The sequence below is a fragment of the Castanea sativa genome, chromosome 8 (genome assembly GCF_040712315.1).
Source record: "Castanea sativa cultivar Marrone di Chiusa Pesio chromosome 8, ASM4071231v1".
NCBI lineage: Eukaryota > Viridiplantae > Streptophyta > Magnoliopsida > Fagales > Fagaceae > Castanea > Castanea sativa.
The window spans coordinates 32,651,270-32,667,188 of record NC_134020.1 but is presented as its reverse complement, the minus strand read 5'-3'; the positions used below and the strand labels follow the sequence as shown (position 1 = coordinate 32,667,188).

General features: G+C 33.0%; 2 protein-coding genes across 4 annotated transcripts; one reads left to right on the top strand and one right to left on the bottom strand.

Moving 5' to 3' along the window:
- Positions 1 to 7,093: 7,093 nt before the first annotated feature.
- LOC142606216 (uncharacterized) lies at positions 7,094 to 8,561 on the top strand. The gene is made up of 2 exons (XM_075777600.1): positions 7,094 to 7,514; positions 7,813 to 8,561. Exons 1-2 carry the CDS (start codon positions 7,094 to 7,096, stop codon positions 8,559 to 8,561), a joined length of 1,170 nt encoding a protein of 389 aa, XP_075633715.1.
- Positions 8,562 to 9,408: 847 nt separating this feature from the next.
- Positions 9,409 to 15,041, bottom strand: LOC142607177 (uncharacterized). Of its 3 annotated transcripts, XM_075778602.1 has the most exons (5): positions 14,238 to 15,041; positions 12,670 to 12,714; positions 11,900 to 11,989; positions 10,394 to 10,777; positions 9,409 to 10,286 (listed from the first exon to the last, which is right to left on the bottom strand). In XM_075778602.1, exons 1-4 carry the CDS (start codon positions 14,364 to 14,366, stop codon positions 10,550 to 10,552), a joined length of 492 nt encoding a protein of 163 aa, XP_075634717.1. In that variant the 5' UTR covers positions 14,367 to 15,041; the 3' UTR covers positions 9,409 to 10,286; positions 10,394 to 10,549. The 3 variants fall into 3 exon arrangements, 2 of the variants coding, with proteins under 2 accessions (XP_075634717.1, XP_075634718.1); XR_012839254.1 differs by lacking the exon at positions 11,900 to 11,989 and having other exon boundaries at positions 14,238 to 15,039; XM_075778603.1 differs by lacking the exon at positions 12,670 to 12,714.
- Between the last annotated feature and the right edge of the window lie 878 nt (positions 15,042 to 15,919).

The window sequence follows — 15,919 nt, the reverse complement described above, 5'->3', positions numbered from 1 at the left end:
AAGATTAAAAAATTACAATATCTGGAGGTAAATTTTTTACAAACCATCTATCAAAAAAATTACAAACTAAGAAAATGATTTCCAATTAAATTAGGAGGCCGTGAAGCTTACTACAATTGCAATACGAAGTAAAGGAATGTAGGAATTATAGGGTGATACTTGCAAGAAAATAAAGAAAGAAAAAATAATATAATCAAATAATCATAAATATCTTCTAAAAAAATATAATCCTAAATAAAAACAAAAAAACAATAATACAAAATAATAAAATTAACATATAGTGACTACTACAGTTTTTTATGCTAATAAATATTAAATATAACTTACAATGTTTGTAGTTCGTAATAAAATTGAAAAAAACTCAAATAAAGGATTTATGAAGCAACATTTTTAATAATAATAATAATAGTTTTAGCAAAAATAATCATACACACAATAATTAGTATTAACTATAATATAACCATATATAATATTTACAATATATTAGCGTATAATATTTATAAAGCATATAATTAATTTCTATACCAACTAAACTTTAAAGAAAAAGAAACACAAATGTACGATTTATTGTGCTAAATAATAATAATAGTAATAATAATAATAATAATAATAATAATAATAATAATATACATACATATCTTTATTATAAACCAATAAACATATTATGCAATATATTTTTTTAAGTAATAGATGTAATAATTGATAATAACAAAGTAAAATTGATTATAAAAATATCACAATAATGCAATTTATTACAATTTTTGTGGTCATATACTAATAATAACAATAAATGATATTAAATAATTTCAAAATTAACAAAACACATACATAAATTTAATTAGAAAATTGAGATGCTTACCACAACAGTGATAAAGAGTGAGAATTATAGAGTGATACTTAAAAAAAAAAACACGCACACACACACACACACACAATTAGATAATAATAAATAAACACAAAATAACAATACTAAAAATGCTTGTAGTCCTAACTATAAAAAATTCATTAATCTAAAATTTGAATAATAACAACAACAACAACAATAATCATAATCATAATCATAGGCATACAAACAACATTAACTACAACAATACATAATATTTTACAATGTATTGCTCTCTAATATTTACAAAGCATATATTTATACAATAATAATAAATTTGTTAATTTCTAGAGCTGTAAGTTAATAAGTAAAGCAAAAAAATTTACATTAACCCAAAACTTACAATCCTTAGTTGTGCACACTAAAGCAAAGTAGAAAAGTAACTGTAGAATTGGAGGATGTAACTTTGTGAGGAGATGCAATCCTTCAGCGAGGGTCCTTGCTTTTTATTATGAAGGGGAGGAATAAAAAGACAAAAAAGAATCTATGAGATAGATTTTAAGCGTGATATCAATAGGTGGTTTTATTGGGAAAAATCAATGAATATATTCCAAGCAGAGAATAAAAATAAGAAGAAGAGGTGACGTGATTGGTTGATTGACTCCTCATAGAGTACTTTTATAATACGAAAATACACAAACTAGATAAAATAAAATATAAAAAACTACATTTTCTCTTCTATTTCGGCAATTCCATTGCCACAAATCCATTGCCACAATTTTTTTTCCTTCTATTTCGGCGATACTATTGCCACAAATCAATTGCCACAATTTTTTTTTTCCTTCTATTTCAGCAATACTATTGCCACAAATGAATTTGTCACTTTTTTTCCCTCCTATTTCGGCAATGCCATTGCCACAAATCAATTGTCACCTTTTTTTTTCTTCTATTTCGGCAATGTCATTCCATAAATCAATCTATGTACTTTTAAAAAAAAATAAGAATCAATGTACTCAATGTACTTGAATCTATCATTATTTGTTTCATAGAGTACTTTTACAATACGAAATGAAAGAACATGACATACACACAAACCAAACTGCTTTTGTAATAAATAAAAAAAACTATTGAAGAATAAGAACGTGTACTATATTTTTTTATTCATACAACTCTCTCTCCTCCAATTTGTGGCAAATCAATTGCAACAAATTTTTTTTCCCTTCCATTTCAACAATGTCATTGCTACAATTATTTTTTTCCCTCCCATTTTGGTTGCCACAATTCATATTTTCTCTCTCCTCCATTCCCTACAATTTCGGCAACTTGATTCCCATAATTGGTAAACCATTTGGGCACTCCCTCTAGGATGCATGGGCAGAGCTTGGGCAAGACAAGACTTTTGGTAACCAAGTCGTCGAAATTCAATTTTTCTCTCTCCCAAATCACATCACATATCTTTCCACTCTCTCGTACTTTTTCTTGCAATTTCGACAACACTGTTGCCGAAATTCAGTCTTTTTTCTTATTTTGTCAAATAACTTTAAACAGTAATTATAACACCAATAAACTCCTTTTTTGATAATATTTAGCCAAAAGAGTCAACTACTACGTCTTTAGGAAAATCCCAATTTAGCAAATTCTACTTACTCTCGCAAGGCCAATCAAGTTCAAAGTGATGTCTATTTAAAATAAAAAAAAAAAAATTCGAAGCAATGTCAAATTGAACCTCATGAAGAATAGTGCAACCCCACCAAATAGACCCAAGTCTAAAAATAGGTCTACCGATAAGACATTAAATCAATTAAAAATAGAAAGATTATTTACTATATTACTAAGAGTCTTTTGGGTAAATATTGCTAAAAGTGAAGTTTTTTGGGGTTATAGTCACTGTTCCAAGTTATTTGGAAAAATGAGGAGAGAGAGTGAATTTCGGCAACAATGTTGCCGAAATTCTAAGAAAAGTATGAGAGAGAAAATGGAAAATGAGGAGAGAGAAATTTTGGAATTTCAACAACAGTGTTGCCGAAATTCCTTCTGCCCAGCCTTGCTCAAATCAGTGAGTGCCCATGCGCAAGTGCCCAAAAGGAAAAAAAAAAAAAAAAAAAAAAAAAAAAAAAAAAAAAAAAAAAAGGATTGTGGCAATCCCATTGCCGAAAATGGAGGGAAAAGAAAAAAAAAATAATAATTATGGCAATGGGATTGCCGACATAGGGGGAAAAGGAAAAAGAAAAAGAAAAAAAAAGAATGGTGGCCATGTAGTGCCGAAATAGGGAAGAAGAAAAAAAAAATTGTGGCCATGTAATGCCGAAATAGGGAAGGAAAAAAAAAAAGAATTGTGGCAATGGTATTGCCGAAATAGGGGAAAAAAAAAAGAATGGTGGCCATGTAGTGCCGAAATAGGGAAGGAAAAAAAAAAAAGAATTATGGCAATGGTATTGCCGAAATAGGGGGAAAGAGAAAAAAAAATTATGGCAATGGGATTGCCGAAATAGGGGGAAAGAAAAAAAAAAAAAAAAAAAGAATGGTAGCCACGTAGTGCCGAAATAGGGAAGGAAAAAAAAAAAAGAATTGTGGCAATAGTATTGCCAAAATAGGGGAAAGAGAGAGAAAAAAAAAAGAATTATGGCAATGTGATTGCCGAAATAGGGGGGAAAGAGAAAGAGAAAAAAAAAAAAGGAATTGTGGCCATGGTGTTGCCGAAATAGGGGAAAGAAAAAAAAAATTGTGGCAATGTCATTGCCGAAAATGGGAAAAAAATTATTAAAAAAAAAATCAATTGTGGCAATGGCATTGCCGGGGGAAAAATGACAAACTCAAGTACGCTGAGTGTTTGATTCTTGTCCGTCTGTCTGAAACAAATTCAAGTACCGTTTGATTCTTATTCAAAGTACATAGATTCTAAAACGTACATGAAAGAAAGTTATAGAAGAAAAAAAATGATTGATGTGTACCGTAAATAAAAAATAAATAAATAAACTGAGATTTTTGTAGAGATTCTTTGCAGTGGCATTGTCGAAATAAAAGGAAAAAAAACGTACAAAATATTTTTATTTTTACAATATTTTTACAATAAATTATAGGTGGTTAGTTGTTGTTGGTTCAAATTTGAACCTAACGCTAAGATACTTTTTTGCCCTAACAATAACAACTAGTAACAACCTGACACTTATAATTTGTTGTGAAAATATTCACCTCTTCCTCTCATTCTTATTTTCTGCCTGAAATGATTCTATTCATCATTCCCAATAAAACCATATCACGCCTAAAATTTGGTTTTAGAGATTCTTTTTACTTTTTATCTCTCCTCCCTGTGACAAGTCTCTTCACAAAGTTGATCTTTTTGGCTTTTTGTTTTTTTATGAACTGTGTTATATTTGGTAAATTTTTATTAGTACAATTTAAAGTACATCGATATTCTTATTCAGATTCTTATTCATGCATGGGAGAAATTTATAGAAGAAAAAATGACTGATGTGCAAGGTGAAAACAACAAAAAACTGAGGATTTTGCAAAGATTCTTTGCAGTGGCATTGCCGAAATAAAAGGAAAAAAAATGTACACAACATTTTTATTTTTACAATATTTTTACAATAAATTATAGGTAGTTAGTTGTTGTTGGTTCAAATTTGAACCTAACGTTAAGATACTTTTTTGCCCTAACAATAACAACTAGTAACAACCTGACACTTATAATTTGTTGTGAAAATATTCACCTCTTCCTCTCATTCTTATTTTATGCCTGAAATGATTCCATTCATCCTTCCCAATAAAACCATAGCACGCCTAAAATTTGGTTTCAAAGAATCTTTTTTTTTTTTTTATCCCTCCTCCCTGTGACAAGTCTCCTCACAAAGTTGATCTTTTTGGCTTTTTGTTTTTTTATGAACTGTGTTGTATTTGGTAAATTTTTATTAGTACAATTTAAAGTACATAGATATTCTTATTCAGATTCTTATCCATGCATGGGAGAAATTTATGGGAGAAAGAAAAAATGATTGATGTGCACGGTGTAAACAACAACAAAAAAACTGAGGATTTTGCAAAGATTCTTTGCAGGATTTGCAGAGATTTATAAATGATTAATGTGCACTGTAAACAAAAAAAACAAAGACACTTTGAGATTTTTTGCATGGATGGTCCTTGTTGTATTTGGTCAATTTCTATTAGTACAGTTTAAAATCTAAGAATTTAACTTATATGAAACTTGCATCTTATTTAAACAGCACCAATATTACTTTAATTTTCACGTTTCTTATTTTCCACTCTTTTCCCCCTAAAAATTATATCAGCCTTCTTCTTCACTCTTATTCCCCTCATAATTCTATCAACCATTTTCAATTCATGCGTGCCATATATTCTACAAACAATTATAAGGAACAACACTTGCAAATACCTATCCGTGGTTATCATTTTACAAGGTGAGTTACATCTCTTTAAGTAGTTACTTTTCTTTTTATAATATTCATGTTGATATGTTTTAGGGGCATAGCTAAGCATGAAAATTTTGTTTTTGTTAAATTATATATTCATGAAAATCTTGATTTTGTATTATGTGTTTTGTAACAAAAACTGATTTGTATGATATGTTTTAAATTATGGGTCTTGCCTAAAATTTCATATAGCAAAAATAAATTTCAAAATTGACATAAATTTTTAAAAAAAAAATTCTTACTTTGTTAGCCTAAAATATACATGTATGCTATAAGAAAACCCAAAAAAAAAAAAAAAGGTTAGTATATGCCCCTAAATCAAAAATCTAAGTTTTAGTTATAATAATAATAACAAAAATTATACAATATTATAAATATTTATCTATTATCGTAATGATGCATGAGAAATATAATCTGTCTTATTTTAGAAGAAGCAAAATGAAAAGCAACATAAAATAATTTACGTAACCATAACAGATCATTCCAAATAATTTTAACTACTATGATAGACAATAATAAATTATCAGTGAACCAATCCTCTTTGATAGAATTCTCTTAACTCTAGCTATTTAAACATTGAATATTTTTAATAGATTACCTTCTTGTATTGCATTTTAATGGTTGTGTAGTGTTAATATATTAATACTACTTTTATATTTTAGTGTGAATGGCAGAAAAGTTGTTCATTTTTCTCATCCATTCTGGTGGAATAATTAAACATGGCGAAAATGGAGTTTATTACCAAGGGCCACCTCCTTCTATGCTTCCATTAAGCAGGGGTGTAACATTTGAATATCTATGTGATAGAGTAGCATCCACGCTTCATATAAACAGAGAAGATTCAAAACTTACTATTTGATATAAATTTTATTTTCAATGTCATCCACATCCTGTGAATTACCAACAAGTTTTGGTAGAAGATGATAATGGTGTCAATGCAATATTCGATATGGTAGACTGCCAATATGGGTTTGTAGGTGCAGAGTTGTACGTGGGTGTGGAGCCCATAAGAAGCCACCAAGATGTTTTTCCCATTTGATATGGCAACGAAGGACCGAGTGCACCGTTCAGTTATTCACATGGCGGGCACTTTCATGATCCATATGCCACTTATACTGGTCATTATTCTAAAGATGTGGCTCGTTCCCCAATCAACATTGGTGGTGCTGACTATCATGCTCCATATACCCATGTTGCAACTAAGGACCAACATGCTCCTTATCGGCCAATGAACACCAATGATGTTGACTATGATAACCTAACTGAGCATGTTGCACCAGAGTTTGAAGCTCAGTATGACCAAACCGCCACTCAAAGAGCTGCTAATGATCTCAATGATACACACCGCATAGCTGCTACTACTGAAAATGCGATCCATACATTATCAAAAAGGATGCGGGCCATGGATAGTAATGACCAACTTGATAACGACGAGGTCCTTGATGATATTGGAGATGAACAGGAGCTTCCCAATGAACCTAATCATAAACGCAGTCCAGCAATGGCGTTCCATCAACCTTCATCACTGAGCTTTTCACAGAACACGTGGGATAATATGATTGATCCAACCCCCACCATTTGAAAAGCCCATTCAGAGTACTTGGGACCTACCTAAGAGTTTTATGTGGGATTGCTTTTTGCTGATAAGGATGAACTACAAGCTGCTGTTAAACAATATTACATCAAGAGGAACCAAACATTTAGTGTAAAAGAGTCAGATCCAACATATTGGTCTGTACGTTGCAAAAATTGTTCTTGGCATTTTCGAGCATGCTTCCGGGCTACGCATGGGTTCTTTGAGGTTAGGAAATACAATGGTCCACACACATGTACGGAGACCATGCTTACACAAGATCACGAGCAATTAGACATTCATATTATTGAGAAAGAGTTAAGGGATATTGTCAAAGATGATCCAAACATAAGGATTTCTTCGCTTCAACAGAGTCTTTACAATAAGTACGAATACCAGCCTTCTTATTTTAAGGTGTGGGAGGCAAAACAGAAGGCAATTGGTAGGGCAATTGGTAGAGCATTTGGTGATTGGGACAAATCTTACCCATTATTGCCAACATGGTTGAAAGTTTTGACTGATTCAAACCTGGGCAACAGGGTTATTTGGAGAACGATACTTGCTACTGTGCCAGGCTGTGCCATATTCGAGAGAGTGTTCTGGGCTTTTGGTCCATCAATTGAAGGTTTTCAACATTGTAGGCCAGTGATTAGTATAGATGGAACTTTCCTATATAGTAAGTACAAAGGTAAGTTATTGATTGCATCAACTTGGGATGGTGACAAGACTTTTTCCACTTGCCTTTGCCATTGTGGAGGAGGAATCTGATGATAGCTGGTATTGGTTTTTGCGTTATATTCAAAATAATGTCACTAATCGAGATGAGTTATGTGTCATATCTGATTGCCACCCTGGTATAATGTCAGCGATACGGGTTATATGTAAATCGACACGTTGACATCATCATTTTTGCCTTCGCCATGTGGCTAGCAATTTCAATCAAAAAATTGGGAATAAAAACTTGAAAGCTATGGTAATGTCGGCAGGCATGGAGAATCAGCTACTAAAGTATCAAATAATAAGGGATAGAATTACTCAATTAAATGCAGATGGTGATAAGTATTTAAGGGAATTACCAGTGCAGAAGTGGACATTAGCACACGATGGTGGACATCGTTATGGGGCAATGACCACAAATTTGTCTGAAAGCTTCAACGGTGTTCTAAAGAGTGCTAGAAATCTGCCCATAACTGCGTTAGTTGAGCTTACATACTACCGTTATGAAGCCTACTTTGCCAATCGGTATACTAAGGCACGCGCAGAGATTACAGCCGGTGAACGCATTACAGCCTATGCAAAGAATAAATTCAATAAATGGAAAAAAAAGGCACCAAAGCATTCAGTTACTGTGTTTAGTCATGAAGATGGTCTATTTGAAGTCAGAACACCAATAAACCCTAACTCTGCATATAGGGGTAATCATCGTCATAAGGTAAATTTGAGGGAGAACACTTGTAGTTGTCAAAAATGGCAGGTTTATAAGATTCTGTGCTCACATGTCATTGCCGTATGTAAATATCAAGGCATCTCTGCAATGCGATATATCGACTGCTGCTACTGTTTGGAAGAACAAGTTGCTTGTTATGCACCTAGATTTCGCATGGTTCCAGACAGTGTACATTGGAATGAGCCTGATTTCCCGGTCTTGTATCCTAATGTGAAGTTGCGCCGTGCAAAAGGTCGACCAAGATTAACTCGGCTTCTAAATGAAATGGATTTAGGGACAGAGCATTAACCAAGGCCATTGTGCAACCTCTGTAGGCAAGAAGGTCATAACAGAAGAACATGCCCCACTCGAACTGTAGCTGGCTCCACTAGTGGCCAAACTGAATGACCCAACATAAGTATTCAATCTACTTCAGTGGATTGGTTGGACTGTTTTTTTTTTTTTAGGAGTTAGACCATATTGTTAGTTTGTATTATTTGATAGAACAAGTTGGTACTAATTTCATATGCTACAATGTTTTCTATCACTGCAAGTTTGATTGGGGTGTATGTTTTTTTTTTTTTTTTTGTGCATGTGTGTGTGTGTATATATATATTGCGTATTATAGTTTAGGGGTTCGATAACACCTTCAAATATATACTTTTATGGAGTGCTTGGGTCCTTTACCATGTCTAAAAGCTTCAAATAAGGAAATAAATCAAAGGGCCACAATCTAAAGAAGAAAAATCATATTTGAGCACTAATCAGTATTTTAGACGTATCTCTCTCCTCAAAAATTTAATTGACTTAAAATTAGATGGGCTGGAACCGTGACTTAAATATCTACAACTTTTATGTTTTGAGTTTTTTGAAATTCACATTTTTTGAAGGCCGAAATTAACTCACAAATTACTACTGTAAATTTGAACGAAAATTAGATGGTGAAAGTTTTATTTTTCTTTGACACTTTTACAAGGGTTTGGAAGAGAGGTTGTGGATTGAAAAATTATATTAAATAGATGTATGATTAAATTAATTTGGCACTAATTTCAAATACCAAATATGTGTACACATTTCTTATTTTTGCAAAGGTCTTACAGTTAGTAGTATAACGTGATATATATACTATCTATGCATAATATTTTTTGCTACAATGATGCATAAACAACGATAATACTTTAATATATTTTTAATAATTGATTAGTGATTTCCACGATGGGGTACATGAAGTTTTTGTTGTGTTCCACAACGTGGAGGATGCCTGTTTACTCGTTGAGGGTACCTTCGTGCTTGCACAGGACTATTCCCCATGCACCTTGGCTGTGTTCTAATATCAAAATCTATTTGATAATTACTACCTTCATCACTTTCATTATTTGATGACACCTCCATATCTTCTGCATCTTCCCCACTATCCCCATTTGAAACATCTTCCTCAGAGTCTATTACAGAGGCCTCTTCCTCAGAGTTCGGAACACATGCCCATGTATTTGGTGGTGTGCAAAAATCACCAACATGAGGGAATGGTTGGGAAGGTTCATAGCTAAACTGGCTATCTTGGCCATAATTGTATTGCCCAGAATAGTATGGAGGTGGCGATGAATGATAAGAGGGAGGTGTTGAACTAGGCTGGGGATAGTAGTCATAACTAAACAAGCCCTCTAATCCTTGTCCTATGGAAGTGGATAATCTAATCTGTTGATATAAAGAAATACAATACTCGTTGACATTAATTGAATTATACTCATTGAAGGTGGTAGGCTCATTATGGGCAGATGTGGATGGCCCAGCTTGGGTAAAGGTGGATGGTCCAGCTTCATCATTTCTACGTTGTCTACCCTATCTTCCTTGGGGCCTCTGCCGTCGCCCAAAGTATGTCACCCTTTCAGTAGGGACGGAGGAAATATCTGCTTCCATCGATAACTTCACTTGAGTAAGACCCTCTACTATTGCCGGAAGGACTTGTTGTACAGTCAGGTCAGCCCTTCCTTGGTTTGCAACAGCCGAAGTTAACATATTATTAATTTCTGTTTGCTGCCACATAAAAAGAAAAAAAATTATTAGTGCAGTATTATTGAAAATGCTAAAACAGTAATTTGTTATCAATATTAGTGTAGTATTGAAAATGCTAAAATAATAACCTGGTACATATGGGCAGTCGCCTCTGGTGTCGTAAATAAGTGACCATGTTGGTGGTACCATGTTGTGTAGTCCACATCTAGATGAAAATTTTCATCCCCAACTATATTTTGAGCTCGCTCGTTCCAAAGTTGGTAGTAATGTGCATGATGCCTACATCAATCAACACCAGCCTTTCCTGTCAACTTTACACAATGCACAGATTTATCAAAATTGTCAGTAGGCCACTTTGGACATCTTTGCAACAATCCAAATTGTCGCATGACTCTCTCTGGATGGTAATACTCAACAATTTGGAAACATAGCAATAGCGCTGTTGTAAGCCATATATGTTTTCCTACAAGACACCATGGATGCAAATAATTATCGTATGGTGTCCAAATAACCTGCGATTTCAATTACAATAACTATGTTATAATCGATCAAGACAATAATATAACTAGTAAATTAACCATTGATGCATTGTGACAATATATATTTCCCGATCCTTACTATGTGTGTCGTGATTAGAACGGTACGCAGGTAGAACATGCATTAGTGTGTGAGTATAAGTTCTCCTGGTATCCCACATATACACAATTAATGATTGCCACTGATTTTAGGGTTTGGAAGTATCAAGAATAAACGCTACAGTATACAATATTGTATATAAATAGAAAGTAAATATTATACCTGCAACCGTATGGGTCGTCACCATTTAAATTTATTGAAATTATTGGAATTATGGTCAGATATGGAAGATGCTCTCATGCCCATAATTGTAATATGAAAACAGGACCCGCAACCTCCGTAGTTTTTTTAATAGAAGCAGTACACAACTCTTTATAAAGGAAAGCAAGTGTGGCACTATCCCAACTCTATTACCCAGCTACATCAAAGTCCGCTAACAGCTTGAGAAAGCAGCAATGCAATTTATTTTAGCTCTTATTTCCAAATAGTAAAGTCAAGACTTGGAACATATATGCCCTAGCATACTGTTGGGTTGTTACAGCATTGGCACCCTCTGATAGGTTTAAGAATGTATTCCTAACCCATGTAATTTTAAGGCTACCATATGTCAATGCAATTTCAAGTGGTGTCACCCTAAGTAAATTCTGACAAACTGGTCCCCATTCCATATTAGTGGGCCCGCACACTGCATTGCCATCAATAGGCAATCCTGTAATGATTGCTATATCTTGTAGAGTGATCGACATTTCACAATTAGGTAGGTGAAATGTATGGGTTTCAGATTGCCACCGCTCCACCAAAGAAGTGATAAAACTCCAGTCAATATCTATATGTGGTAGGCGGGTAACACGGTATAGTCTACATTGATGCAAATATAGGGTGATACGCTCGCCTAACTGCAGGGGATGCAAACCGTTGGGCTCGCACTCGTAACGTGGAAACCCGAATTTTTTTTTAAAATGTACAATGTTATATTGGTAATGTTGAAATTATTTTCATGTAAATTGATAATTGTATGTATTATTAGGATATTAATAAATTTGGATCTCGCAACGTACATTGCCTTCCATTGCATCATTAGAGATGTGATATTGTTGTTGGGTTGGCAGAGAATGATCGAATGACCCAGGCTCCATTTCAAATATATCCTACATTAAATGCTACAATGAGTTAAACCATATCTGAAAATGCGTTTTCACAGTATCTTTAATATATAAATACTGAGATTAAAAAATTACAATATCTGAAAGTACATTTTTTACAAATCATCTATATAAAAAATTACAAACTAAGCAAATAATTTCCAATTAAATTAGGGGCTGAGAAGCTTACTACAATTGTGATACGAAGTGAAGGAATGTAAGAATTATAGAATAATGCTTACAAGAAAAGAAAGAAAAAAAAAAAAAACATAATCAAATAATCAGATAATCATAAATATCTTCTAAGAACAAAAGAACAACAATAAAATATAATAACATTAATATAACCATACATAAAGCATATAATTAATTTTTATGTCAACTAAACTTTAAAAAAAACGAAACACAAATGTACGATTTATTACACTAAATAAAAAAAAATACACATACATATTTTTATTATAAATCAACAAACATATTATGCAATATATTTTTTTTCAAGCAATGATGTAATAACTGATAATAACAAAGTAAAATTGATTATAAAACAATCACAATAATACAATTTATTACAATTTTTGTGGTCATATACTACTAATAATAATAACAATAAATAATATTAAATAATTTCAAAATTAAGAAAACATATACGTAAATTTAATTAGATAGAAAGTTGAGATGCTTACGATAATTGTGATACCAACTAAAAGAGTGAGAATTATAGAGTGATACTTGCAAAAAAGAAAAAAAAAAAAAAACACAATTAGATAATAATAAATAAACACAAAATAACAACAATACTAAAAATGTTTGTAGTTCTAACCATAAAAAATGTATTAATCTAAAATTTGAATAAAAACAACAACAACAATAATTATACTCGCTGAAGCAAAAAGTAAAAAGACTTACATTAACCCAAAACTTACAATTGTGTACGCTAAAGCAGAAGAAAAACTGAACAACCGGATAGAAGTGTTTTGTGAGAAAACTTCAAGCAGAGATAAAAAATAGAAGTGTTTTGTGAGAAAACTTCAAGAAGGGCTTGCCTTTTATTACAAAGATGTGAAATAAAAAGACAAAAAAATTCATTTGTCACGGAGGCTAACTGAGTCCCGGTCTTTTTGTGACATCAATCATATTTTTTGCAGAGATTCTTCTTCAAGTCTTGTTTGATTCTTAGCAAAGTTTGATTCTTAGCCAAGAATCTCAGCAAAAAATCTTAGCAAAGTTTTATTCAAATACCGTTTGAGTCACATCAATATATTTTTTTTTTATAACTTTCACGTGTTAGAATCTATGTACTACTTGAATTTATCTAGGCAGATAAAAATCCCTCTATTTCGGCAATGTTATTGCCACAATTGATTTTCCTTTTTTTAAAAAAAATTTTCACATTTTCGACAATAGCATTGCCACAATTCCCACAATTCTTTTTTCCCCTTATTTCGGCAATACCATTGCCACAATTTTTTTCTTTTATCCTATTACGACAATACCATTGTCACAATTCTTTTTTTTTTTTTTCTTTCTCCCTATTTCGGCAATCCTATTGCTATAATTCCTTTTTTTTTCTCTTTCCCCCTATTTCGACAATACCATTATCACAATTTTTTTTTTCTTCCTTCTCTATTTCGGCACTACATAACCACCACTTTTTTTTTTTTCTTTTCCACTGTTTCGGCAATCCTATTGCCATAAATTTTTTTTTTTCCCTTTTCCCTCCATCTTCAGTAATGAGGTTGCCAAAAAAAAAAAATTTTGTCCCCTTTTGGGCACTCGCACATGGGCACTCACTTATTCAGGCAGGTCTGAACAGAAGAAATTTCAGCAACCCTATTGTCGAAATTCGGGGTCCGTTTGGATAGAACTTATTGCTAAAAACTGAAAACACTATCAAAATAATTTTTAAATGTGTGAATAGTACCGTGAGACCCATTTTTAATGAAAAAGTTGCTAAAAAATAAAATTTATGGGTCCATAAACCGTACACAAATGCACTGTTCATGAGAAATTAGTCAACAACTACGGCTTAAAAAAAAAAAAAAAAAAAAAAACGCTGAAACGCACAACTTGGACGTGTACGGACTATCCAAACGCCCTCTCAGTCTCCCCTCATTCTTTCAAATAACTTAAAACAGTGACAATAACCCAAAAAACTTCACTTTTAGTAATATTTACCTAAAAGACTCATGTTACTAATCTAGCAAATCTGTGTATGAAGTTAAAAATTTGTATGAGCGTATGAATTTCTTACCAGAAATTGTAGTCTTTCCAAATCCTTCCATCCCAAGAGAAGTAAACTCTGTACAGTGCACCGGCCGGTTACCCGCGCACTACACATCATACCGAGATTGATGTTATCGGGTGGGTCCCATACCTCCATGACATAGTCGCAGACAAGCCCTCCAGGGATTAGGCAGTCACTGCAAAGCGTGCAGCCATGGTTCCATGGTTTTAAAAACCGGGAACCGGATCTCAATCTTGCCCGGTTCTCTTCGAAAATCGGAAATTTAAAAAATATGCATCAAAAACCGGAAATCGGTGGCGCAACCATCAAAACCACTCTCAACCCAGCGTGTAAAGAAAATGACAGTGGTATCACTGATACAGTGACAAGTGTGTTTGCAGAGAGAGAGAAAGAGGGGTAAAGAATTCGGCAGTGCGAGGTTTCAACAAAAATGAGAAGAAGCAGTTGCAGATCCAAAAGTTTTGAGAGAGAAGCTGAAAGGAGAGAGGAAACTAAAAGTTAACAGAGTTATTAGTAGAGAGAGAAGGTTGAGGAGGGAAGAAACAACCCAGAACATATCCCGGCAAAATTAACAAGAAGATAAAGAAGTAGTCAAAATGGGAGTACGTGGAAAGTGGGTATTTAATGGATTTTTTGCCATTTTATGGAGTTGCAGTGTCATGCGCCTAGGAGCTAGTCAAGCCCTTAGCTTGCACGTGTCCCCTCTGAACTTTGTTTTCCCTCCTCGAGAAGTGGTAAAGAAGATGGGAAAACAAACAGCTCAGAGTTGAGCAAAAGAAGACAACACGTGAACACACTTTGATTTCAAAATATTGAGTTGACAGTACACTTCACAAGTTACAGTAGCTTAGATTCACACGTCAACCACTTATCTTTTATAAGATTCACTCACTCGCCCAAATGCACTTGAAGACCCTTCAAAGGACACTGACGCTTTTAACTTTGCTTCACTCTCTATACTTCACACCTCACAAATAGGAACCAAAAAAGACTTTGCAGAGAACAAAAGAAAAAAAGAGAGTCATCCCATGTGAGAGGTCGGGTGAGGAGCAAAAGAAGAGCACTAGCAACAAAAGAAGAGTCCATGCCGTGTCCCACGTCCCAACCATCAGATCTGACCATCCGACTAATATCAGTTTATTTTAGACGCAAATGAATTTTAGTTTTTATCTTTTAATTTTTTTTATTTTAGTCCTTACATTTTATTTTTATTTTTATTATTTTTAGTCCTTAAACTAATTAGTGCATTTTATTTTAGTCCTTTCTATCAGCTAACTAGCGAAAAAGGCTGATGTGACTGACGGAGTGAATAAAAAAATAATATAAAATGTCACGTCAACATCTAATTTTCTTTTTTAAATAATTTATTAATTTTAACTAAATAAAAAAAACAGAATTAAAAACAATAAATCTATCAATTTAGATAGAATTCATTATGAACAAAAACACATTAAACATCAACACAAGAACTTAAGAACACAACACATTAAACATCAACACAAGAACGTAAGAACACAGGCCCAGAACCAAACACAAACTCAAAACACTGAGAATGTGAAAAAATAGAGAAGTCAAATCCATAAAATCATACACAAACCCATCAAGAACGCACAAGAGCACAAACCCACAAAAATCATACAAACCCAGAAATCAAATACAGAAAAATCAAATCCACATCATATTAAACA

What these genes read in the sequence shown, in the direction of transcription:
- LOC142607177 (XM_075778602.1), bottom strand. Translation starts at nt 14,366, where the DNA reads ATGGAGGTATGGGACCCACCCGATAACATCAATCTCGGTATGATGTGT. An exon ending in TAGTTGGTATCACAATTATC is followed by an intron (nt 11,990 to 12,669) that starts GTAAGCATCTCA and finishes CATTTAATGTAG; the next exon opens with GATATATTTGAAATGGAGCC. An exon ending in ATGATGCAATGGAAGGCAAT is followed by an intron (nt 10,778 to 11,899) that starts GTACGTTGCGAG and finishes TTGAAATCGCAG; the next exon opens with GTTATTTGGACACCATACGA.
- LOC142606216 (XM_075777600.1), top strand. Translation starts at nt 7,094, where the DNA reads ATGCTTACACAAGATCACGAGCAATTAGACATTCATATTATTGAGAAA. An exon ending in CCTATATAGTAAGTACAAAG is followed by an intron (nt 7,515 to 7,812) that starts GTAAGTTATTGA and finishes TAATGTCGGCAG; the next exon opens with GCATGGAGAATCAGCTACTA.